The 25,417-nt window shown below is 39.0% G+C and overlaps 1 protein-coding gene across 2 annotated transcripts in view; it reads left to right on the forward strand.

Moving 5' to 3' along the window:
• The window catches only part of dlgap3 (discs, large (Drosophila) homolog-associated protein 3), a 209,489-nt gene that overhangs the window by 173,655 nt on the left and 10,417 nt on the right, over positions 1-25,417 (forward strand). The window contains exons 3-10 of one of the 2 annotated variants that reach the window (XM_030147524.1): positions 6,281-7,482; positions 17,187-17,219; positions 17,758-17,969; positions 20,238-20,340; positions 20,414-20,630; positions 22,626-22,637; positions 22,740-23,272; positions 25,093-25,187. In XM_030147524.1, the coding sequence (XP_030003384.1) occupies positions 6,355-7,482; positions 17,187-17,219; positions 17,758-17,969; positions 20,238-20,340; positions 20,414-20,630; positions 22,626-22,637; positions 22,740-23,272; positions 25,093-25,187 (2,333 nt within the window). In that variant the 5' untranslated portion in view covers positions 6,281-6,354. The remainder of the gene's footprint in view (positions 1-6,280; positions 7,483-17,186; positions 17,220-17,757; positions 17,970-20,237; positions 20,341-20,413; positions 20,631-22,625; positions 22,638-22,739; positions 23,273-25,092; positions 25,188-25,417) is intronic. The other variant, XM_030147525.1, reaches the window with a different exon arrangement.

Genomic DNA, 25,417 nt, shown 5'->3' on the forward strand with positions numbered 1-25,417 from the left:
CTGGGTTGAAAGGTTAGAGAGGTGGGGCTATGATGCCATTGTTTTCGAAAAGTTGCAGTTTGGTCGTACAGACAAAGATGCAAAATCGCCGTTTTCAAATTTATCCACTCTGAGACCCAGTTTCAAAAAGTTGTGGTTTCAGTGACTGAAAACGCCAATTTCGTGTGGACGAAAGGCCGATCAGATACAAAACTTTTACGTATACAACCTAAACAATCTTCGTATGGACAGAGCCTAAGACTGATGGGTTTGGCATCTTTGAAGAGTTTGATATATCTTGCTTAACTTAATTTTAACAATATAACACCATTTGGAATTACCATACTTGCACCCTATCCAATACCAAAAACAGACATTATGAAAAAGAGAAATAACAGATAAAGACTAGCAGCTCCTGTGTCTTTAAGGTCAAATCACAATTTTTGCCTGAAGAGTCCGATGGTTTTGATGAGAGTTTTATAATAGCTTTAGTTTCCCGTGAGAAGGCGGTGTCTGACAGCAAGGTAATGTTTTGAAAATATTGTAAAAATGTAGATAAAGTTCAACTTTAAAAATAATAATCAATTAGCTAAAACATATATTCACTGCTGGTCCAGTTCATGCTTCTCCAAACTGGTTCCATGAAAAATCATTAAGATTATTACTGCAAGAGTTATCATGAAAAAGGTCCTCAAGTTAATTTGATATACTACTTTACTTAGCTTCTACGTTGACAAAAACTAATTTCCCTAAGCGAAAAGAAGTATATCAGAGCATATTTATGAGTTCAGGTCTATCAGGTGTTGAATTTACAGTATTTCACTGTGAAACACCCCATTGACCCATAACTCACAGAGGCAGGAGAGAGGGCAAGCTCAGCTGTTAGTAAAGTGGGTCAGAGCAGCTGGCATGATCGCATGAATATTTAAAACCAAACAGCTCCAGACTGAAGCCTCGGTAACAATCATGCTGATCGCAGGCAGTGTTAAACAATGACAGCATGTTGTACAGCTTCAAGTCCCCACTGAGCAGCAACTGAATATTTCTACTGAGACAAGTGGGATCGGGGGGGTGCGTTAAAAGACGGAGGAAGAAGAGTAAACACAAGACGTACCTTGAAAGTATAAACGGGTGTGATAATTCGGTTTACTGATAATATCACTGAGATGAAACAATATAAATCAGTAGCGGCTAAGAGATGAAAAACGGTAACAAACTTCGCAATTAACTCAACACAGAAATGCTGACAGGCAGAGAGCCAGACAGACTGACAAGTAAAAGAAAAAAAAAACAAGACAAAGACGGGAAGAGAGCGAGGAGGGAGAACATGACTGGAGGATGGATAGAAGTAGGTCAGAAGCAGAGACGAAGAGAAGGAGACATGCGGTGAGATGGACGGAGAGAAGGAAGTAATGAAGGAAGCAGGCGCTGACATCCAACTCCATCTTCTTAACGTCTGTGTGTGTGTGTGTGTGTGTGTGTGTGTGTGTGTGTGTGTGTGTGTGTGTGTGTGTGCCACTTTTTAAAGCGTGTGCACACACAGCTGTACATTCAGATTTGGGTGTGTGTGCATGTCACTGTGATTGACAGCTTCTAGCCAGCAGCCCGCTCTAAAGCCAAAGACTTCATAATAAACAGAACATAGTCTAATTTACTCCTCCAGGCAGAGCAGGGCTGCTCACTTCACTGTCTGTTCATAAACAGGGACTCACTCGTAGACATAAAACACACTGCAAAAAATATTACCCTGCTCTGAACAAGCTATTTGAGTTCAAATTTAGAAATAAAATTGGATAAAAATTCCCAACTGTGCTGACATAAATGCCTTGTTTACACTGCAGCAAATCAAACAGCATTTTTTTTCTCTACACAATACAGAGTATGTACAATGACGTTATACTAGGTTAGAACGGGCGCAGAAAGATTTACTCAGCATCAGTGTTTACCATGAAAAAAAACATCTGAAGTGTTGAAAGGTTTTTATTTCAATATATAATTTAGGACAAATGGTTGTTCGTGTAACAACCACTTCGTAGTCTAGTAGATACATGTAATCAAAGTCGAGTCATGGTAACTAAACGCTTCACTTTCCTGTGTCAGCGTCATGCCGGATCCTCCTTTGTCTTTCCCCTTTAGGAGACTAGCAGCAGATTCTGTCTTACTCATTCCAATTGGAGAAAAGACAGTGATTTACAGATTTTTTTTAACCAATTCTTTCAATCAAGTTAAATTCGGACCTGTGTTTGACTAGTCTTCTTAGTAAAATGACATTTTTAAGATGTATGGATCAAGAGAAAATTAATTTTGCTAGACACTTATCTTTGTCTCACCAACAAAGTCCTGTTCGATTTTACAACACGAATCTCATTTGAAGGGAGTAAAATGGACGAAAAAGAAGCAGATGATGATTTTGATAGAATAATGTTAATTACCCAGATTCTGGGGTGCCGTAAATTTGGGGGGGGGGGCATGACAAATTCATGGGGCCCAGCATTTCCAGGGGTCCCAATCGATATAGGTTAGAAGTTGTGATAATTTCATGTAAGCTCTGCAGTACAAGAGGCATAGAAGCTGGGAGTCAAAGTTAAGTTTTACTTTCATTTTCACACCCGTTGCAGTTGTTATGGTACTTGACCCTTTCATGCATAGTGGTCACTACAGTGGACAGTTACACTACAGCTTTACTCTTATATATTCATGGGTTTTGTTGTTTTAGTTCCATATCAACCAACACAGTGGACACTTATGCATCATCTCATAAACTGCAATTCATACCATTATTGTAACTTTGCTGATCTTGATTGGTTCTTGAGTGGAAATCAATTGTTAGTATTTATTTTTTTGCGTAATATCTCCATGAAGTGAGTAATAACTAATATTAGAAGACGTTAAAATGTGAGAAAACGTCAGATTAGCTGCATTAAACATGGTTTCATTTCACTGTTTTCATATCACTTTATGATATTGGGTTTTAAATACATGTTTCTTTGCTTCAAGAATGAAATTCATGGTGTAGCTGAGTGGACATTTTTGTAACTCCATGAAAAACAGGTTGATTTAAAAAAAAAAAATCAGTCACATTTTTTTTTCTTGCCTAAAGAGGAATAAAAACACTCAGGAAAAAAATCTTGATTAAGGTTCTCATAATTCATGCATGAAAGGGTTAATGAAATGCAGTACTTAATGAAACACACCTCTATACCTACAGTTGTTACAGTACGTTCATACCCCACCCCACCCCACCCCACTCCTGCTCCAAAGACAGATATACAGATAATTTCTGTTCTGAAGGGCCCATAATGTTTAACTTCCATGGGGTCCACAATTGGTAGTGGCACCCCAGCCCAGATTAAAAATGTTATTAGCATATTGCTTGTATTACTTTATTTTCACCTTTTTAATCTACTTTCATCCATCCGTCTACTGCAACGTGGAAATGAATTGTGTCATATCATTGATGAAGTGCACACTGCGTTGTCTTTGTACTGGAGGATCTTTCACTTAACTCAGCACTATTGGTTCCTTGGTTTGTTATGCAGGTTATCATGCGACTAAAATTACCTTTCAGTATTCATTTTAATGTAACCCTTTGTAGAAATGTCATTTTAGGTGAGGCCGAATGCTTTGATTCTTGCTTTGCGTAACTATTTTTTCACTCACTTGTAAATTAATGGTAACAGATAAATACACACACTATTAATTTCCTCACATTGTTGTAGCTGTAATTACTTTTCCATCTTCATTTTAATGTAACACTTTGTACAAAGGGTTTTCTTTGTTTTACCAGTTTTCATTTCTCCATAAGCTAATGGCTAACAGTTAAGTCTACCCAGTAACAGCTGCATGTAACTCTCCACTAAAGGTAAATGTAATGTGTTCAATGTGTTTTGTGTTTTGTTCGCACATTTTGTTAAAAATACAACCATGCACCAAGGCTACTGTGTGCCTCCAGGCTTTACTTTCTATTTCCCTGGTGTCTAAATCAGGTATATAAATGTTAGGGAACCTATTTCCTGTCCACATGTCAATGTCCATGGACCACTGGTTCTTTGGTCAGTCGTAAGGCTCACTGTCAAGTTTAATTTAAGGAAGTAATGGCTTTTTTCTTTTTATCCGTAGTTTTGCAGTCTTCCTTACTAAATGCAGTGGTGTTACAACATGTTTTGCCGCTCAGCCCTGACTGTAGAAGCATGTTCCGGTGGTATAGGGATGTCAGCGCCCACTATAAAGTCATGATTTTAACAGCGTCGAAAAGGAAAGGAGCAAAAGTTGAAGATTCTGATTTTGTGAGTTGGATAGTTTTTGCAGTGAATGAGCATGCATGAACACACAGAGTAAATTAGAGGCAGCCCAGTTCACCCAGGTGCAATGGCTGTCTGAAATCCATCCACGGTCGAGTGCTGACTTTGAGAGACCCCTTGTCACGGCTACACCAATGACATGGCTGGGATGTGGGTGAGCTTCCTGGGTGGCGGCTCTCATTCAGCCAATCAAGGCAAACAGGCCATGCTCTATTTAATGATTATCCCCAGCATCTGTCTGTCCCTCTATCTGTGCTCTGTGTGAAATCCAAGCTCAAATGCACTCGCAGGAGCTTAGTGAATCCTATTGCACTCGATTCTGGCTTTCATCAAATAATTTCATATCATTTAATCAAATGTAGGAATGGCTGAAAATGCTCGGGTGCATTATAAATAGGCAGCGGGTCCGCGATTCATTATATACAGTAGTTAATGGAGAACGTGGTTAATAGAGGATGTGATTACAGCCGCAGTAATTAATGCCCGTCCAATAAAACACATGATTACCACATTTGGAATGTAATCTCTGTTGTTCTCCTTGTGCTGAATAGAACAGCAGTGCAAAGATAGGCCATTCCCATTCAGATTGTTTACTTTTACCTGCAGGAGCCACAGTGCATTGGTGATAAGGTGGACATTGTTCCATGTTCTTACTGCAGCTTGGCAAGGTGTATTGATTTCATTTCCTGTATTTGTTTTGCAGTGAAGATCCCATCCTCTTTTTCCTCTTTTCTCCATTCATGACTCGGTCACCTGGATATTTTGAATGATATTATTGTTTAGCTGTTACTCAAATAGCGTAGTGTCTTTGCAATTGATGGCACAGATGTTTATGATTATGCTTGGGTGCTTGCCACCGCTATCTCCATGGCATTAGGATGCTGGTGATCGATAAACACACTGTTTTCCTCTGCTTTAAATCATGTGAATGCTCGCAGACTCCCCGAGGATACAGATGAAGGAAAAAGAGACGGACAACAAGGAGTGCTCAGCTGATGAATATAATGATAAATAGTTGGGTTGGGAGGGAGTGGAGGGGTACTAAATGGGAGAGTGAGGCAGAAACCAAAGAAGCACCGTGAGAGAAAAAGAAAGGCTAATATTCTTGATTTATCAACTCAGCAGCCTTTGAGATAAATGAGAAGAAAAAAGGTGTCTGTGGCTGCTTATTGAAGCCCGTGGGGTGAATGCTCATTATTGCACTGTTTGTCTTTGGTTAAAAAAAAAAAGAATGAAGTGCAACATCAATAAAAGTCTTAATCAGAAGAAGAGAAAAAATATTGTTTTCACTTTTCAATTTATCAGACCACTTGAAAGAGAGAGAAAATAATGTGGACATCAGTTTATCGAGTCTGTTTTTGTTGTTGTGGTAATACTGTGAATTATTTGACTTCTACAGCACATAAATATTAATAATTAAATAGCTCACATCAGCAATGGCTGATGTGATGGCCATGTTTTTTTTGTTTTTCTTATTAAATGCTTTTCCAATGCTGAAATAACGCTGAAAATAGAATAAAATAAAATAACTCGCATACATGAATTCAATACATTCAATTTAGTACATGCAGATTTAACAGCATACCAACACATTGTACATAATTTGCAGGCTTCATTTACGTTTTTATCATGTAAAATTCAAAATTCATACCTTTAAAGTGAAAAATAGGCCTTTTTACTTCTGTTTCCCAATTTTCAAACTTTGATCTGTGCCTTTTTAACCATGAAAAACACTTTGTGTAAGAATTTAGAGTTTTGCATTTTACAACAAATATAACAGTTCTGAAAAAATATCAGATGGGTAAACATTTCCATAACCTAGAGTGTGCAGGACGAGTAATGAATGGTTCTCTCAAAATTATTTTTACACTAATTATTTTTGTATCTAACTATTTTTTCTTATTTGGATGATTAAATGTAGGTTGACCGATTTAACCCTATCTTTGTTTTATTGTCCTTTGTTTATCTCTGTTCCAACCTTGTCTCTTTTATGTCCTCAGGTGAGACCGGTGCAGCCCTGTCACGCCCACAGCGCCCCCTTTCGGCCCGGACGGCCCACCACGGCCCGGCGCCTATGAAAGGGTACCATGTCAGCCGTAGCATGTCCCAGCATTCCTCCAGTGGTGGTGGAGGCCCCTGCCACTGCTCGCCCGATGACTGTGATGGTCCCGGCAGAGACTACTACCAGGGTCACAGCGACGGCCACTATTACGCCTCTGGAGGCCCGGCTGAAGCTCTGGCACTGGAAAGGCACCACTCCCACTCCCATTCCCACTCTCACTCCCATAGTCACTCTGGAGGGGGTACCTTCCCTCGCTCCCACCCGAGCCAGCACCCACCTCTCCAATCCTTTGACTCCTGTGAAGAGTGCCTATCCTCAGGTCACGGAGGAAAGATGCATCGCATTCCCCCAAATCTGATGGACCAGTTTGAGAAGCAGGTGCCCTTCCACCCGGATGGTTTTCACACTTTGCAGTATCAGCGTACAGCTAGTGTAGGAGCCGAGCAACGGAGCGAGAGCCCCTCCCGCATTCGCCACCTGGTCAACTCCGTCCAGCGTCTTTTTGCCAAGTCTCATTCACTGGAGGCACCATCCAAACGAGAATACAACGGCACAAGAGGTGGAGGAGGGGACTACCGTAGTGAAAGAGGAGGAGGCCACAGGAGCGGAGGCGAAGACGGCGGAGGCCACTACTCAGGCCATCAGTCGCGTTCTACAAGGAGGAGTAAATCCAGAGAGCGGAGCAAGAGTGGAGATTCACGGCATGAGTCGGGTAGACGCCACCGCAGCAGGACGGCAGGCTGGTGGAGTTCAGATGACAACCTGGACAGTGACAGCAGCTTCCTGGTGGGTGGGGGACGACGTGGGTATCCTAGTGGACACGAGAGCCTGGATGCAGCCATTCAGGAGCTCACCATGAAGAAACCCAAGGAGCGTGGAGGTGGAGGACCGGGGCCTGGGGAGTGCATGGCCTGTACTACGATAGCTCTTGCTGCTGGGGCTGACGGAGGAGGAGGAGGAGGGGGAGGAGGACACCATGGTCACCATGGCCACGGTCACTCCCTGAAGAGAAGCACCTGGTCGGCCATGACAGTGAGTCAGGCCAGAGAGGTGTACCCTTCTACCAGGGGAGGAGGATATGACAAAGCCCTTGTGCCCATGGAGAGCAAGATGAAGGAGAGGACCTTCCACTACCTCCAGGTGTGTGTGCCTGCATGAAAACAAGACTGTGTGTCAGCGGTGGAAAAAAAATATTCAGATCCTTTACTTAAGTATAAGTATTAATACTGCAATACTGTGGAAATACTCCCCTAGCAGTGGCTACAAATGTAGCTTACCAAAGTGAATGAATAATGGATCCAATGTACACACTTTGAGTATGTGTGGATATAAATGCATCATATAAATTTAATCCATTATTATTATAATAAGAAAATACTCTGTTGGCTGGTTTAACCTTCAGCAATGCATCATATTTCATAAGGTCATGATGTGTTTGTTGTGTGACCAGGGGAAAACTACAGATCTCTAAATAGTGCATTTTTCATGAACTAAGAAAAAAGTAATATTTGAACAGTGCCCTTCTACTAAACCTAAGAAGGACAAAGTTTTGACGGTCAACCAAACAATTGTCTGAATGAGGAAGGTGAGCAGTATTTGCAAGAAAATAAGCTATGAAACAGGAAATTTTGGTTATGTTCTTAAGCACAAAGACATGCTCACATCCTCATATAACTATGTTGAAAAAGTCCTTTTATTTCTTAGACAGAACTGCATCACAGTAAGTAGCACATTAATTCAGGAGAGTAGGATGAACAGAAGTCACTTTGTTTTCATGTAGTTTATATATTGTGTGATCAAGGCCCAAGGACTTCAGCTCCAAAATGCAGAAGAATCTTAAAGTTATAATACCTGTGATGGCCACTGGTGTTGGCTCCAAAAACCCTGAGCTCCCATACACTTACCTTATACGTCTCTCAAAAAGTTGTAAGTCAGTCATTTTTTTTCAGGAGTCATTTTGGTCCCATGTTATTTAGACCGTCTCATAAATTCTTTGGCGGTCCATCTTTAAATTAGTAGATTTTAGGTCAAATACGAAGATTTGATATCTGCCATGTTGTACTTTGATAGACAAATGTACAGCTCACTCACCTGCCAAATCAGACTTTTAGAATTTCTTTTAAATAACTTGCATTTTTTTTCTAACAGACAAGCAGTCGTTAATAGATTCCACTAACATGTCTGTAAAATGACTTTGTTACACAGTGTCAGCAGTAGTTCACCCATGACCCCATACAGATGGCTCTGACCCTTCATGTCAAATCCTCGGCCAGATCACATACTACAGGCTGGGGTGCCGTAAAGGGGGGGTAAACAGGACAAATTCATGAGGCCCAGCATTCCCAGGGGGCCCAGGTTAGAAGCTGTGAAAAGCTCCGGAGTAAAAGAAAGGTATAGACCCCAGGGGTTGAATGTCCAAAGTTAAGTTTCACCTTCGGTTTCATACCAGTTGCGGTAGTTACGACACTTATGGAATGCACCTATACCTCCAGCTCCTACACACCCCTACCCCCGATGACAAATTTACAGTTACTTTATTTTATGAAGGACCCACAACGTTTACCTCAGCAACACCCCAGACTACAGGCTTCATAATGATATTGTGAAATCAATGGATGACATCACAGTTTCTTTCTTCACTTATTAAATCTATATAAGCAGGGTGCGATTTGCCAAAAAACGAGAGGGGGGTATTTCTTTTCTTTTTTTTCTTTGTCGGAGCTGGGGGGCAGCAGATGTGGGGGTGCAGTCCATAACTAATATAATTAACACTGGCATGAAACAAGAGTGAAACTTTGCATACTTTCAACATCCAACTCCTGGATTCCATTCCTTTATTATACAGTGGATCTTACATGAAATTTTCACAACTTCTAACCTGTATCCACTGGACACACAAATGCTGGGCCCCATGAATTTCTCACGTTTAACCCCCCCCCTTCTTTACAGCACCCCAGTGCATGGGGATGTTTGTGAATTCTGAGACTGCCCACAGTTAGGTTCAGGTGAACGTTAGTGCCAGTAATGTCGGATATAGGAGGAAGAAAACTGTCACAACCTGCCTGTTATTTACATTGGTTGGTTGCCCCCCCCCCCCCCCCGAGGATGAAATTCATTGAGCAGAAGTAGGGATGTAAAAACCAGAGGAGGAGTTGATCCAGACCCAGACACCAACTGAACAGAACAAAATGAGAGAAAAATATGAAATTACAGACAGAAAGCAGAGTTTCTGCATGTAAATACACAAAGTGATTATTATTGTGTGAATGTCTGTTTTTTTCTTTTTTTTTTTTTTTTTTTTTTTTTTTTTTTAGAAAAATGTTACATATATTGCTTTAAATAAGGGGGAAAACTTTAGGAACACATTTACAATCAACACAACCTGCAGTTGTCAGTAGAAAGGGAGGATTGATAAAATTGTAATATGAAAAGAATATTAACAAGCTTTTCAAATACAACCCACTGTTAAAGATCATGCTGATGGTTTTCAACCTTTTTGGCCTCTGGTATTTAAAGATTGCTGCATTGGTAAAGGATCTGAATATTTATTCCACTGTATGACAGTATAATCTTCATATTTGTGACTTACTTCTCTGGTCAACATGTCATGCAGTGATTCGGCATATAAGGATACACCTTCTACTCCTATGATGACACTGTTGAAAAAGTTGTTGTTGAAAAGCAGTCAAACCTTTAAAGAGTTCAACACCTGCAAAACCCCATGAATCAGCTGGATATTTTTGCTTTAGTAAAGAAATAATGACAGTCAACCCACACAGAAATTAATAAAATTTCTTTAAATGGCCTGCTTTCCAGTTACAGATGCGGCACTCTTTCTTGGAATCAAATGACATGTAATTTTCCTTTTGCCCTCGCTCTCATTTTGTATCCCGAATTCTCCAAAGTGAAAAGGTAATGGTTGTAATGTACCAACAAAGGCAGCTGCTTTGAGCACACACACACAAACACTATCACACACAAACCTCCAGCTGTGCAGAGGTAGGGCTGCCATGCAGGCTGTGTTTCTACAGAAACAGCAGGTAGCCACAGGAGTCCCTGGTGTTTTTCCAACTCTCATCCTTTAGACACAGCTGAGGTCTGCTGATAGAAGAGACAGAGTGGGAGCGGGGTCGTGTGTGCTACTGTTTTCAAAGGACAAACCTCACACGATTTGCCTCTGTGCCTTAGGCGGACCATCACTGTCACACCTTAGAACACAAAATGAACTTCCCCACTGCAGCTTTTCTCATATCTTCAGGCCTCACTTGCAGTTTTTTTGAGAGAGAAGAGAATTTTGTGCTGTGCCTAGATATACTAAAGTTATTCAGATTGATCCATGGCTTCAGAGGAAGCAGTAAGCATCATGGGGTTGTAGATTTAGGGCTGTCAGGTCTTCTCCACCAGGACAAACAGCAGAGCAGGTACCCGTCTGAGGCAAAGCTCTAGACTAAAGTCATGCTGCCGAAACTCAAGCATCAACACAAGACAACACAAAGCAACACAATGACACACTTTTATTTACTTATTCTTATGTCTGTTCAGATTTGTGTTGTTTCTCAGCTAAAAGAAGAAAAGGAAAAATCCAGCTAGAGCCAACTTCAAACCATAGCTGGTCATTAGAACATGTGCCCCTTCAAAGTCGATCATTGAAATGAAACTGGTCAACTGAGAAGTGGAGCATTAAGGGATTTTCTTGCCAGGCAGTGTGCACCGCTTTAGCTATAACCACGAATGATCGAGCACTCTCCTGATTCTAGTGTCAAATCCCACTCCAGGGGCAGTCACAGGTGAGGAGTCTGACTGGGACATAACACCTCTAAAATGATAATGCAGGTGTCTTAAGGTGTGCTCTATGTGGATGAAAACTCCCACGGAGCAGAACACCTTTAGAATACCTCGAAGACATAGTGCATTTGCAGCTCTGCAGACTTTAATTAGCTAGTTAACTGGCATGGCAGTTGTTTTTGGTTGCCAAAAACATGAATAAAATCTGTTTTGTATTTTTATTGAAGAGCCAAATTTGACTGGACTAACAAAACTCTTGAGTCTTGTACAGCCCCAGTCACTCTCTGGATTTGCTGGATTTACCTCACTAGCCAGAATGCTTATGTTAGTTGAACTAGTGAACTTGTGTAATTCATTGCGAGGTTGGAAGCCTGGCTTTTAGTGCTGGTGTGACTGGCCTGGTGATAGTTGACCAATGTGGTTAGACATTAAACATATTGTATGTAAGACTTCTGTAAGTTTTGTTCAAGGAATCAGCTATTTATTGACATTAGCTAACTCTCCTACTAAACTGGTAGAGGCATGTAGAGGAGTAGAAAAGAAGTACAGAAGAATTAAGAAAGTAGTATAATACTTTTTGCAAGAAGTACAACTCCAATCCTCCACTTAGAAATCTGTGTTGAAGTTTTTATTACACCAGTAGCTTTGAGGGGAAGTTAGCTAATGTCAGCAAACAAGTGCCTACTGGTGCTACACAACATTCATCTTCTACTAATATGAAATTAGACAATGAAATCCAGAATAAACAAGTATGCAGAGCTAACATCTATATCATAATACTGGAAGGTCTCAGAGCATCTGTGTGTGTGTATCTGTACAGTTCTGAGGAACTGAGCTGTTTTTCACTAGTCACTTTGGTACCTACAGTTGAGGAATAGTCCCATCTCCACATTAAATATCTCAGCAAGTTGATAGAACCAATATTTTGGGAGATATTAGTCATTATGGAATTCAATGGCCTTTCAGTCACGTTGCTCGGTTGACCAGGAGCACAGTACCACACTGCATGACGGGAAATTAAGTTAAAAACAGAAACGACACATTCCCCAGATATTGGTATTAATACGACATGCTAGTGAGTAAATAATTCAGGCCTTGTGAAAAATCCATCTTAAGCTGGTAGCTGATGGCGGATTTTCCACCTTTCCATTTATAGTTTGTAAATTACAGGAGCAGATGGATAACTCAATATGTAATTCACTAACTTTGAATCAACAACTAAAGTATGTGGCCTGAACTATATAATTCATTTATATTACATAAGATAGGCTTTGTTCGATGTGTTGTCTTTATTAGGTTATTATTAGTTTTTTTTGCAGTTGATAGACAGTCTCAAAGAGGTCCAGCTAGTTATCAGCTACCAGGTCAAGCTGTATTTTTCAGTACGGTGTCCAGTTGAGGTTTCAGTCTTAACATCACACTCAACAAAGTATTTTTTGATCAAGGACTTTTTTATTTTCAGTTTTCAAATGTATAACAAGAGACATTCAACTTGAACATGAAACTTTTGTATCCAGTTCCTATCCACCCACCCACTCCACGCACCCATGTACTAGACCTTCATTAAATTTATAAACAGCTGGACATAAAATATTTACATATATAAACCCCCTTCAAATATATGTTCAGATACATAATAATAATATTGGATTAGATTTATATAGCACTGTTCTGTTAACGCATACTCAAAGCGCGTACAGTGGATCCATTATTCATTCACTCACACTCTGGTGGTGGTAAACTACATATGTATCCATACACCAGTGTGAGTAGCAGCGCTGGAGGCAAGGAGGGTGAAGTCTCTTGCCCAAGGACGCAACAGCACATGACTAGGACAGAGCAGGGTTCGAACTACCAACTTTTTGGTCATTGGATGACCCGCTCTACCATCTGAGCCATGGCCAACCTTTATACATTAAATATGTATTGTACATATACACACGTGCGTATTTATAAGTTCACGTAGACAGACAGACAGGCATAAATAAATAAATACATGAATGAATCAATGAATAAATACGGGGAAAGAAAATTAAAAATAAATGAATTAAAAAATAAATAAGTAAAAACTTACACAGATATTGGAGTTCGACAAATATGTTTAATAAAGTATTTTGCCATTAGCTGACAAAAAGGTAAGAAATTTAAGTAAAATAAATCCAAGCACCAGGTTTGATGGTCCGAATGTCCTGAATTCACTGCTAACTTCATTCACAACTCCACGGACAAGTCCATACAAGGACATGATAGAAAGCGGCACAGCCCCACATGAGCGACGACACACAGATAAGTGAATCTTCACAAGTCTGAATTACAGTGGTCAAAGGCAAAGGGACATGTGAAAGGTTGTCTCCCTTGGTGCTGGCCTTATTCACAATGAACAGCGCCGGAACTCAGCTGCATCTGTTCCCTAAGCCTTCCCTTCAGCCTGTGCATGATAGATAAGAGATGATAAAAATGAGAATGTACAGCAAGAGTGAAATGAAGACAGAAACAGGGAGGGTGAAGGAGACAAAGATAGAGAGGGAAAAGAGCAAGGGATGTAGAGATAGCAACGCAAGCGCAGGGATAGAAAAGAGATAAAGGAGGTGATGGTAGCCAAGGGGCAAAGCGAGAGGAGGAAAATGAGAGAGATAGTAGATGGCCAGGGGGATCGGGAGATTAGGCTGAATCATCTTTTAAGTGATGACCTTAAAAACACACACTCAGCTGGATGCCAAACCCTGGGGCCTTGATTATGTGTGTGTATAAGTGTGTCAATGTGTGTAGGTGTTTTCATTTTAGTCAAACTGTATGCATGTGTGGAACTACACGCTTCACAACATTTGCAAAAATGAGAAGATTGGAAGGGTCTTTCAACACAAGCAGCCAGTACTTCTTGTTATGGTGTAAAGCTTTCATCATTCTGGTAAAGAAGCAAAATGACACCGACTGGAACTAAGCAGACCCCTGCACTAGGATTCAATCATGGAAAGTAAATGTTAATGTTCCTTATGAATATACAGGAAATGAAAGAACAACCGTGGTTATCTATTTGACTGATCTTTGCTTTATAACGTCATGAATTATATTAAAGGGGATTTTGGCTGTTGTTCTTTAACCCATAAAGACCCAAACAGACTCTGTCAACCTAAACCATCTACTGATTTAAACTGTTTAATACCTGTTGAGCCACTGTTTCTACCAATACATGTAAATAATGGGTGTAAAATGCAGTTTGTCATCTTTTCCTGGTCATCAGATGTGACCCATTTGGATGTTCAGAGGCTCCGCAGTGAACGTGAAAACACTGCCATCTTCTACAACGCAGGTGTCAAACATGCAGCCCAGGGGCCAAATCCAGCCTGCCAAAGGGTCCAATCTGGCCCGTAGGATGAATTACACTGAAGATATTAACAATCAGTGGTGTAAAAATCATCTTAATTCTGGTTCCAAATCTCAATTGGGTCAGACCAGTATAATATTATCACAGTAACCTATAAATAATGAAAACTGCAGATTTTATCTTTGTTTTAGTGAAAAAAGTTAAATTACTTGCAAATATTTACATTAATAAACTATCCTTTTGCAAAAAATGTGAATAACCTGAACAAATATGAACAACCTGAAATGTCTAAAAAGAAGTACATGCAATTTTACCAATACTGTGCCTGTTACTAAATGTTTTGTGCATTTGTAATATTAATGTAAGTTGTAATGCACATGTGTAAATGATAAACTGATAAACTGAAGCAAAATATTGTTAAAATCGCACTTGTTTTTCTTAAGACATTTCAAGTTGTTCATGTTATTCAGAATTTTAAGGAAACGTTGTAGATGTAAACATTATCATAATGTCATTTGACTTTTTTCACTGGTGTTATTTTACTGGTCCGGCCCACTTGAGATCATACTGGGGTGAATGGGGCCCCCTCTAATCATCTAAACTGTGGTGCAGAGTCGCCCCACAGCAATTTCGTTGTAACTTTTGTGCAATGACAACAAAGGCAATTCTATTCTATTCTATTCTATTCTATTCTATTCTATTCTATTCTAAATATTTACACGATTAGTGAATTAAATACAGGAAAATACATGATTTTCACTGAAAAACTACAAAATGCAGAGGATAATATTATAATAAATGGTGATAAATCTCTTAAGGAAAGTTAAATATAGAGGAAAAACTATTTGGAACTGCTACAAAAGTAGCACTGGGTCTTTATGGGTTAAAGCAGTGGATCTTAAAGTGGGTTTAGGGGACACCTTGTGGCTCCATGATTATAAAATGATGCTGTGTTACAGTACAATTCAAAGTGTGTATTTACAGATAGATGCACAAGCATGTTCAGTCCACTTCTTACACTCATAATCGAACTGGACAAGTAGTAATAATACATTTTACAAGGATCAAGATCTCACTCAGGGGGCAACAAACTGCTCATTATCCCTGTAGCCAGCTAATGATCATGGAGAAATATTTCTATGGTGGTAAGTTTCATGCTATTTTATGCTCTGTAGTAGTGTTGTGATAACATTAGGACTTGTTTAGAGCTTTCTGTCACAGATTTATAAGGACCGATATGTTCATTCATTTAGTCGGACCGCATTATAGAAGTTGGCTGCTTCTTTGGAGTTTTAGGACTATTCCGGTGTTGCTACTGTTAACTGTGCAGAGATATGTTTTGGTTACGACTGTGAATCCGGACTGAAGCACACAATATGGACAAAAATATTTAGACAGATCACCTATAACTTTTAGGATTTTACATTCCCATCAATTATCATATATGATAATAATGTTCATGTCAGTTATTGTCAGTAATTATCACAGTAAATATGTCAAATTAATCTTTCTTTTAACCCTTTATTGGGCAAGTGACTATTTTTGGTAATTTCCTCAAATATTAAATATGGGGCCAGTCCCATGCCTCCATGAGGTCCAGAGGCATGTTGTTTTTTTTATAACATTATACAGTGATTCAGAGAGATTTTATAGACATTTTGAAACTGTAAATAGTGAATATGAGTGATTTTTGTCAGTTCATGACCTTATAATAGTTGGTTTATCACATGTGTTTTACTTTTTAGCAAGTGCTGCTCAGATGTTTTAAGGCAAGAGGAGGGAGATGATGATGTCAAATTGCACACTAAGGTTGAAATTGTGAATTTCAACGAATTTCAATGAGTGCCCTATAAACTGTTAAGAGTAAAGATTCTTACTTGTGGTTATGGTCAGAAAATGAATATTTCTGAAATCTAGAGGTAGAACAATAATTATAATGATAAAAAAAAATTTCAACATTCAGTAAAATTCAGTAAAAGAAACTCTGTAAGCACTGTAGATGACATTTTAAACAAAATTAACCCTAAAGAGAAAATAAATACATTTATTGAAATTACATTTCTTACAATAGAAGTTATATTATGATGTTTCTTTATGGTTTTACAATCCAGCCTCCTGTGAATGTTGTAATTATATTATTGTATTTATGGTGAAAGGTGTCAGAGCACATATGGTTCCAATGGCATCAAACAACCTAAATAGTAAGAGACAGTATTGTGATTTTTGGATCCAGGAGCCCCCGCTTTAGAAAAAATACCATGGAGCAACCAGAACATGCTGCATTTTAAAGTTCTAAAAGCCTTTACGTAGATATGAAGATCATACATTTTACATTAGGGTCACAGTGGGAATTGTCAGTGCAATGTTTTTTCCATTTCACTGCTCTTTATGACTTTTTTGTTTTATTTTATCTTCTTCCTTCTTGTCTCGACTGTGTTATTGTGTGTGCTTTTTTTTTCCATTTTATTTCTTCATCAGACTCTCATTCATCTGCCCATCTGTCCTCCTACTTTCTGCCTGCTTTCGTCTGTTGTTCTGTTTCTTGTTTTGTCACCATCTACATCAGTCTGTCCCTCCCTGTCCCGCCAACTCTTTTTTCGTTCTGCCTCCATTTTTGTCTTTATCATTTGCTTTCGCTGTCCCTCAGCTCCTCTACCTGCCTTCCTGTGTACTCGTTTATTTGCTCTCCGTCTGTCGGCTTCTGGCTTACGCTGTTTTTCCTTCTTTGTGTCAGTGTTTCTCCAGCTGTCAGAGTTTCTCTCTTTCTGTAAGTCCGTTTTGTCCCTTTCTTTCTTTTCTCTGACATCATCTCCCATAAATGCATGGATGTGCATGTGTGATTGTGCTCTCATTGTGTGTATGAGCATGCACGTGTGGCTGAACTGCGTGTGTATGTGTGCGCGTGCGCTGCGATCCATGACTGTGTGCATGTGTGACAGACTCGTACTGTATGACTGACTCATCACTGTCTGTCTGTTCAAGGTGAGAAATATTTTTCAATGATGAAATATATTTCTGTTTTGGGAAGTCTTGTGACTTCAGAAACAGATATTGGGAAGAATTTCCTTCAATATCTCAAAACTGATAAGTTCACAAGGAAATAATCTGCATTTTTCTTAACAGTTTGTGTATAACAAGAATGCATACGTACTTTAATCTAATATAACTCTGTGTTTAACCCCTTTATAGAGTCTTACTAAACCTGAGTTTGTACACGGTTCAACACTTTTACTCACATGTTATTGTTGCAGATCATGCTTGTCTGTGTTCGTGTGAATATTCTTGTGGATGTGGTTGTGTCGTAGGTCCCCTCAGAGGACTGGGGTGGTGGATACGCTGGTGGAGGAGCTGACAGCGGAGGGGAGATTCCATGTCGCCGGATGCGCAGTGGCAGCTATATCAAAGCCATGGGCGATGACGATAGTGCTGACTCAGACACCAGCCCCAAAGCCTCACCCAAGTCCACCCTGATCGCACAGAGGGACGCCTTCAGACGCTCTATTAGCATGGATCAAAGGTTGAATGCCACATGTTAAGCAAATCAGTACTCTTAAGGCCTTTACACATTATATTGTATTGTTTTGTAATCCTATACAGAATCCTTGCACGCTGAGCCTGAGTTAACAATTCTGTTAATAATGAAAATGTGACAAAAAGACAAAATGGAGTAGTGGAGAGTTCAAGCAGGGAGGACAATGTCGCGGTCCTCCCACTTTCCTCATTTTCTGACCTGCTGAAAGTAGACTGTGTGAGTTATGAAATGGTGTGATGTTAAATTATACCCTGTTCATTCTGATGGATGTGGAAAAAGAAATAGAAAATTGAATCTGTCTCAGAAGTCAGTGACAGACAAAAAGAGTGCAGGTGTGTAAATGTGACTGAAACATCACAGGGTAGTGTTTATTTTAAGAGCGTAACTACTTGAAATTAAAGAGTGCAAAGTCTTATAAGCTACCAATGTAGGTTTGTAATATTTTATTAACCCTTAAAGATCTACAACTATTTTTGTAGCAACTTTAAAATGAAATTTGGTCACATTTAACCTTTTAACCATTTATTATGTTATCCTCTAAAATTTTCCTGTGAAGATCAGGTATTTTCCTTCATTTAATTTACTTATGTAGATATTCACGAGTAAATTCAAAGGTTATTATATCAAAACAGAGAAAACTGAAGCAAAAGTGGCATTTACAGCAAAATATATCATTAACTGAATCTAAAAAACAGTGTCTAAAACCATTGTAATTGATTAAACTATATGGGTTTTATTGGTGAATCATTGTTGCACACAAATGATGGTATTTCCATGTTCACTGAGAGACTGAAATTTCACACTATGTATGCAAATGTATTAATAAGATTAGTGGTTCAAAAGGTATTAAACATTTTAGATCAGTAGATGCTTATGGTTAACAGTGGCTGTGTAGGTCTTTTAGGGTTAAACTAAAAAGTAGTTGAAGCTTCATCTAACTGTGTCAGTGGGACTTTAGCCAAATTAAAAAGTACACATCCAATATATTTCTCCCAAAGGTGATTAAGGTCTTTTTAGATACAGTCATAGCCAAAAGTTTTGGCAGTGGCAGAAATTGACTTTGCATAAATGGGATTTATTTGCTAAAATGAGTCTCTAAAACCTTTAAAACGCTTATAATTGTTCCTTATGATTGAACCTCAAAAAATATATATTGTTTTTTTTTTTGTTTTTTTTGTTTGTTTTTTTTTTGGAGTGGCAAAGCTTGTGAAACCAAAATTTTTGTCTCTGCCCAAATTTTGGCTCCAGCAGTAAATTTCCTGATTAGTGTTCAAGCTGATCAGTTTGTTTTCAATAAATTATCAAAATAGGTGTTTAACAATCCAGACATGTACGTAGGTAGAGGTACTAGCCAGCTGGCAGGTTGACTTTGCAGATTCCAAATTGCGTCACACGTGCAACATGGAAGCTCCTGCAACCTGAGGCTTTTGGCTTCTCATTTACATAGTGGGAGGAAACAGCTTTGCGGTGTCCATCTTTAAATACCGTCTGTGGCGTATGTAGATTGAACCAGATAGAAGAACTACATTTAGCTTTGCCTGCTGTTCATCTTTGAACTGCACCAAGTCATGGAGAGCAAACAGAAAGAAACGCTGTTTATTTCATTAATAATAGAAGCACACTTTATTGCTTGTAGGCAATCTGCTACTTTTTCTGTTGTACAAAGGAAAAATCAAATCTTTATGAATAGTGCATCTTCCATTTCTAACCAGGAAGATGCCTTTGGCTGCGGTTGCTCTTCATAGTTAACTGGTTTAGAGTTTTTTGGTAAAAAAAAAAAAAAAATGATGAACAAGCTTCTTTCTTTCACTCATAATGTATCTGTACGCCGACTACACAAATGAGAGATGAACAATGGCTATGTGGTGCACAGTGAGTGGGAGAGTTTCTTCTTCTTCTTCTTTTTCTGTTTTTTTTTTTCTGATTTTTGAATTCAATCAAGTGTGTTATTGATGAATCACTCTCCCTGTATGATTCACCACGCATGAATCATCAATAAAAGCCCAAATTTATCTGTATTTAAAGAGGAGGCAGAAAAATAAAAATGCATGGCAAAAAATAGCATGTTTTCAATCTTTCCTAAACCTCCCAAAATATCACTTTGTCTACCCCATGTCAGATGATGAGGTAGCATTTATGATTTGTGTTTTTGTCATATTTCCTATTAAAGTCACTAATGATGTTTATTATGTGTGTGTGTGTGTGTGTGTGTGTGTGTGTGTGTGTGTGTGTGTGTGTGTGTGTGTAATTCAGGTACTCTTGTAAGCAGTGTACAGACTCCTACCCTAACAGCAGAACCACACCTAAAACCCATACCCGTGCTCGTAGTTACACCCGCTCCCTGACCAGCTCACAGGTAACAACTAATGGGCTTTGTTTGTGTGAATTATGTTTTTTTCACATTGCCTCATGTAGTGGTTTTATTTCAGCTGGGAGACACGTTAAATCGTCAGTTTGAGGCAGTGTGTGAGACCATGTTTGGAGAAGTGGAGTCTCAAGCTGTCGAGGCCCTGGATCTTCCTGGGGTGTTCCGCACTCGCAGCCATAGCTACGTCCGCGCCATCCAGGCCGGCTGTTCCCAGGACGACGACTGCCTCTCGGTCTTCTCCATGTCAGGCCCCCAGGGAAGCATCAAGGGCGGGGCCGGTGAGTGTGCACATGTGTAGTTCAATTTACCACCAGAACAAGTGTTACTGTAAGAGGGATGTTCGGACTTTTCTAATGGATGGACAGTGTTGATCAGTGGTGACATGAGCAACAACCACAACGTAAAATAGAAGCCACTGCATAAAGTGTTAACCCTTTATAGGGCACTCATAGAAATACTCTGTAATTCAAAATTTCAACCTTAGTGTTTTATTGGAGGACCTAACAAGACTTTATTACGTTTGTTAAATCTTTAAAATTTTTTATTGTTATGAAAAAAATTAATCAATGAAGTTACCATATTTGGCTCCTTAAGTAAGTGGCAAACATTTTTTTTTTTTTTTTAAATTAAAGAAGTAAATGTAAAAAATACAAGAAAAACACATGTAAGGTGAAAGGAACATGTATTTCAGAACATTAGACCAACATAAGTGCTGATCCAGACACCTGTCCACATCCACATTCTCCCTTTGAACATCATTCCTTACATTAGTACCATTACTTCATGGTACCTAACAAAGCAGGTACACTCACTGTTCATGCAGAGGTGGACCTTACAGACCCTGTCGACCACATTGGACCTGAGATTGTTGACTCACTGTCCTCATTGTAACTGCTGCTGTCATTGTCTTGTAATGTATGCAGAAATGACAAAAAATAGTCACTTGCCAGATAAAGAGTTAAGTCAATAATTGCATTTGTACTGGCTCTGGTCGTGTTAATGAATTCACTGACTAAGAGAAGGCTTGTATGCAGTGTCAGTTTTGATTGACAGGTTATAACTGACAGTTTACTATTGGACTTAAGAGGCTTCTGTTTATTGAATCAAAAGACAGCAGTCCTGGGTTTATAGTTAAGATATTATACCAAAAAGACAGCCAAAGGATTTTGTTACACAAATATCTTTAATCCATAAAGACCCAGTGCTAGTTTTGTGTCAAATTTTTTTGGGACACCCTATATATATATATATATATATATATATATATATATATATATATATATATATATATATATATATATATACTTTTAATCTTTCTTCTCCGTTCCTTCAGTCTCTCGTTTAATTTTTTCACATTTCTGCTCCATGTAGCACTTCATTTGCATTTTTGCATGTTCATACTATGGCTATTAGCACGTACTGTCTGTTGTATTGTACACAGTCTTTGGCCTTGCCCCCCCCCCCCCCCCCCCCCCCCCACACACACACACACACACACACACACTGTTGAGTGAGTAGAGGTTCTTCTGGCTCAGTAATATTAATTTGTACAACCATATAATTATGATGTCTCTTAGAGTCTGTGTTTGAAACCTTTTACTATATGACACCTTTATTCACTAAAGTATGTGTTTGTACAGTAGATTGCAGAGCCTCATGAATACCTTAAAGAACTACACTTTTCCAGACTAATCCCCTAGAGATTTATTAGAGCCTCTGAAAGGCGTCATATATATCAACTACAAACATATGCATAGACTCAAAAACACATTATGTATGCGTATATACTAAAGGTAAAAGCTTCTCTCAGTGCATATTCTTGCTGTCCAAGACAACCTTGCTTGCATAGGAAAAATAAATTAATAAACATATTCCTTTTACAAGTGAAAATAAACTGTGTATGTTTGCATATGCGTCTGATTGAAGCTGTAGGGGAGGAGACAGTGAGAAAGTGTGCTTCTCATTTTAATGGTTCTCTCAGGAAATTGCTTTATCTTCATGAGAAGTAGAGTTAAGTTAGCTCAAGGGAAGGTTTTTTTGTCCCTTCTGTCATGTCTGTCTTTTCTACCTTCTTCTTGCTTTTCTCTGAAATTCACACCAAAAGCTGATTGTTGTGGTGTTTTTAGGTTGCATTTATAAATCTTTCTGTTATACCTTGCCTCACCATTATTTGTAAATGATTTTTTTGTTTTTTTTTCTCTTTCTCTCCACATTATTCACCTCCTTTGTGTCAAAAATTCCCCACTCTTCTGTTCTTTATCTTTCCCTTTCAGTCTGTCCCTTTTGTAAGTATCCACCTCCCCTGCTCCCTGTTAGAAATTACTCATTTTGCTTTTAACAGCTGCTATGCCTGTGTCTTCCTTTTTCCCACTCTTCTGACACTTCAGTCTTTCCTTATCGTAAAGGTGCTCCTCCCCCTCTTCCACCTCGCATGTCCAAGTCTTCACTCTCGGTTCGGGCTCAGAGCAGCACAGAGTCCACCCAGGACGCCTACTTCCAGAGCAGTGGGCAGCTGGCATCAGGCCCCGGACGCTCCAAGCAGCACAGCAACTCTGTGGACCTGGGGAACTCTGACGGGCTCTCTGGACGCTCCTCCAGAGGAGGATACTACACATCCTCAGGCCCCGGTCGCTCCCGGCAGCACAGTAACTCTGCAGAAAGCCTAGATGGGGTCAGGGGTTCACGGGAGCTTGTGCCCTATGGAGGGGGCCCGGGAGTTGGCGTTAGGGCCAAACACAGCAGCTCTGCTGACAGTTTGCTGGAGGGGCCACCGAGGCCAGCCCGGGAGAGAGATGGCAGGGTTAGCGGTAGCTTAGGAAAGTCAACTTCTCTGCCTCAGAACAGCATGGTGCTGAGCAAAGCTGGAGGGCAGGATGAAGGACGTGGTGCAAGGAAGTGGAGACCATCCATAGCTGTGCAGGTGAGAGGGAACAGTAAGGCTGCAACCACTGTATTTTTATTTTATCACACAAGCAGTCCAAATCACAAAGATATTCTGCTTAAGGTAACAGATTATATTTCAGTTATTGTAATAAGGAATAGTTAACAGGTAATATGATATTTATTTATTTACAGCAAGTTTTTATAACATGTTTATTAACATTGTTATGCGTTGATTACCTTTTATAAGTGTTTTATATGCACTTACAATAGGCATGTTCTCACTTTAAACCGAGTTACTGTAAAACAGCATAATTAACCATTAATAAATGCATAATAAAGTAGACCTATGTGTAAACACAACTAAAGCTTAATAAAGGTTTAACAATTATTTTATAGAAAATATAAGTTATCTTCATAAATATCTAAGTAATGCTATTATAAATAAATATATACAGTAATAAATAATTACATACAGTCTAAGTCAGTCTTTCTCAAATGGGGGTACGTGTACCCCGAGGGGTACTTGGAAGAAGCCCAGGGGGTACTTTAATTTTTTTTTTTTTTTTTGAAAAATACACAAAATAAGTCATCATGTACTGAATACAAAATAAATAATGAGAATTAATGCTGAAATATAAAACAAAATCAACACATTAACAGAATAAAACTGACACCCCTGACCTTATTTCATTTCAATATTTTTATTTTTATGTTATCATTGTCAGTCATCTCGTTTAAGCTTTGGTAACATTTTAAGATAATATTTGGTAACAGGTAACATTTGAGAACCACCGATCTAAGTAATAATGCTCACAGATGCTTTAATGTATTGAATTTGCTATGTTTACTCATTCTAGTTTGCTTATTTGCAATCTGGAATGGGTAAATAGTTTTCATGACAAATTGCTTTTTTTCTTTCTTTCTTCAGTTGCCTTCTCAATCCAATACTAATAACAAGTGGTGCCAGGCACAACAGACCCCGCACCTCACACGTATTGTAGCTTATTTAAGCATTGATCCAGCTGATGTTCTCATGTCTATACGTGTGCTGATGTCAGCATATCAATTGCCTCTTTATATGTGCTAAGTTAGAAGTAAATTGAAACAAAACTGATGTTTTTATAGACATTACAAATGTTGCCTATTATAAGTAAATTAGAGGGAAAAAAAAGATTTTAAAAATTCATAAAAAAATTTAACTTTGACCTACTTTTCTCAAAATGTAACCACATCTATTCTGGGTCACTGGCAATCTATAAAGCCAGTTTGGTTTGAATTCAACCAATAGTTTTGCAGCTAGAGTGTTAACAAACAAACAAACAAACTGAACCACAAACAATACCTCTCCTTCGAGGGGCGGGGTAAAAATACAAACAAGAACCATAAGTTCAGAGATGCGTCCACTATCCTTACATCAGGAGCATCTCTAATATATCGACTACCTACTTACAAAGTGTTTCAAATCTCTATGACTTGAAGTAGCTGAAATGTAATGGACTCTAAGCACAGCCCAACTACTTCCTGAACTTAAGGCAGCTCCTTTATTTCCTGCTTTTCATTATTGGACACACTGATTAATCCAGGTGTGTGTGCTACTTCTTGTTGTGACTACTGTGGTCAGACACACCTGGATTAATCAGTGTGTCCAATAATGAAAGACAGGAAATAAAGGAGCTACCTGAAGTTCAGGAAGTAGTGGGGCTGTGCATAGAGCCCATTGGGTCTGACTGACCAACCAACTAACAAACCTTCATATAGAGATGCATCAGTGCATTTAAACCATACACAAAGAACATGTTAATTCTAGCTGTATGTAAGATGTGTGCACATTTACTTTTCTGTTCCTTCTTCTTCCAGGTGGACAGCTCTGAGACCCTGTCAGATTCCGATGCAGAGGGGAAAGCTCTTACAGAGGTTCATTCCATAGGAGTGCAGGTTGAAGATGACAAAAGGTAAATAAAGTCCAAATATAACCACAAAGAAAGTATCGAACTTTATAACCTGTATTTATTTTTCCATTGACATTTAAGTCATTACTGTCAGAAACTTGGAAAATAAGACATGCATTCATTTATTTGCTGATTTGTTTTTGGCCCAGAAATGTGTGGCTTCATCAAGAGATTGTGTTTTTACTTTTTCTACTGTAATTTATGTGAATAATTTTAATATATAATTTGGCACA

This window comes from Sphaeramia orbicularis, chromosome 11 (genome assembly GCF_902148855.1).
Source record: "Sphaeramia orbicularis chromosome 11, fSphaOr1.1, whole genome shotgun sequence".
Taxonomy (NCBI): Eukaryota; Metazoa; Chordata; class Actinopteri; order Kurtiformes; family Apogonidae; genus Sphaeramia; species Sphaeramia orbicularis.